The sequence below is a fragment of the Ailuropoda melanoleuca genome, unplaced genomic scaffold, assembly GCF_002007445.2.
Source record: "Ailuropoda melanoleuca isolate Jingjing unplaced genomic scaffold, ASM200744v2 unplaced-scaffold55983, whole genome shotgun sequence".
In the NCBI taxonomy this organism is placed as follows: Eukaryota; Metazoa; Chordata; class Mammalia; order Carnivora; family Ursidae; genus Ailuropoda; species Ailuropoda melanoleuca.
Window position 1 is genome coordinate 1 of NW_023229373.1, and position 838 is coordinate 838.

Sequence of the window (838 nt, forward strand, 5' to 3'; positions counted from 1 at the left end):
GTCCTCTTTTCAATATTCCTAGGGATCTACCTCATGACAGTGTCCTGGAACCTGGGCCTCATCACACTCATCAGGGTGGACTCCCATCTGCACACACCTATGTACTTTTTCCTCAGTAACCTGTCCTTGCTGGACATTTGCTATGTTTCCACTATAGCACCCAAGATGCTCTCGGATTTCTTCAAGAAGCAGAAATCCATCTCCTTTGTGGGGTGCACTGTGCAGTACTTCTTCTTCTCTAGCCTGGGTTTGACTGAATGCTGTCTTCTGGCAGCCATGGCTTATGACCGATATGCTGCCATTTGTAATCCTCTGCTCTATACCGCCATCATGTCGCCCACCCTCTGTGTGCAGATGGTGGCAGGATCTTGTGTAACTGGATTCTTTGGCTCATTTATCCAACTCTGTGCTTTACTTCAGCTCCATTTCTGTGGGCCAAATGTCATCAATCATTTCTTCTGTGATCTTCCCCAACTGCTAATCCTATCCTGCTCTGATACCTTTTTCTTTCAAATCATGACCTCTGTTCTCACAGTGATCTTTGGACTCACATCTGTCTTGGTTATCATGATATCCTATGGTTACATTGTTGCAACCATTCTGAAGATCACATCAGCTGAAGGCAGGTCCAAGGCCTTCAACACCTGTGCTTCTCACCTGACAGCTGTGACTCTTTTCTTTGGCTCAGGTATCTTTGTTTATATGTATCCTAACTCTGGTGATTCCCCGAGCCAAAACAAGTTGGCATCAGTTTTATACACTGTTGTAATCCCCATGCTAAATCCATTGATCTACAGCTTGAGGAACAAGGAAATCAAAGATGCCCTCAACAGATGGA

General features: G+C 45.1%; 1 protein-coding gene across 1 annotated transcript; it reads left to right on the top strand.

The window, feature by feature from the left end:
• Positions 1 to 6: 6 nt before the first annotated feature.
• Positions 7 to 822, top strand: LOC117799721 (olfactory receptor 1440-like; the record flags this gene model as incomplete). The annotated part of the gene is made up of 1 exon (XM_034652224.1): positions 7 to 822. A coding segment is annotated over one exon (816 nt), but the record flags the coding sequence as incomplete, so codon positions are not given.
• Between the last annotated feature and the right edge of the window lie 16 nt (positions 823 to 838).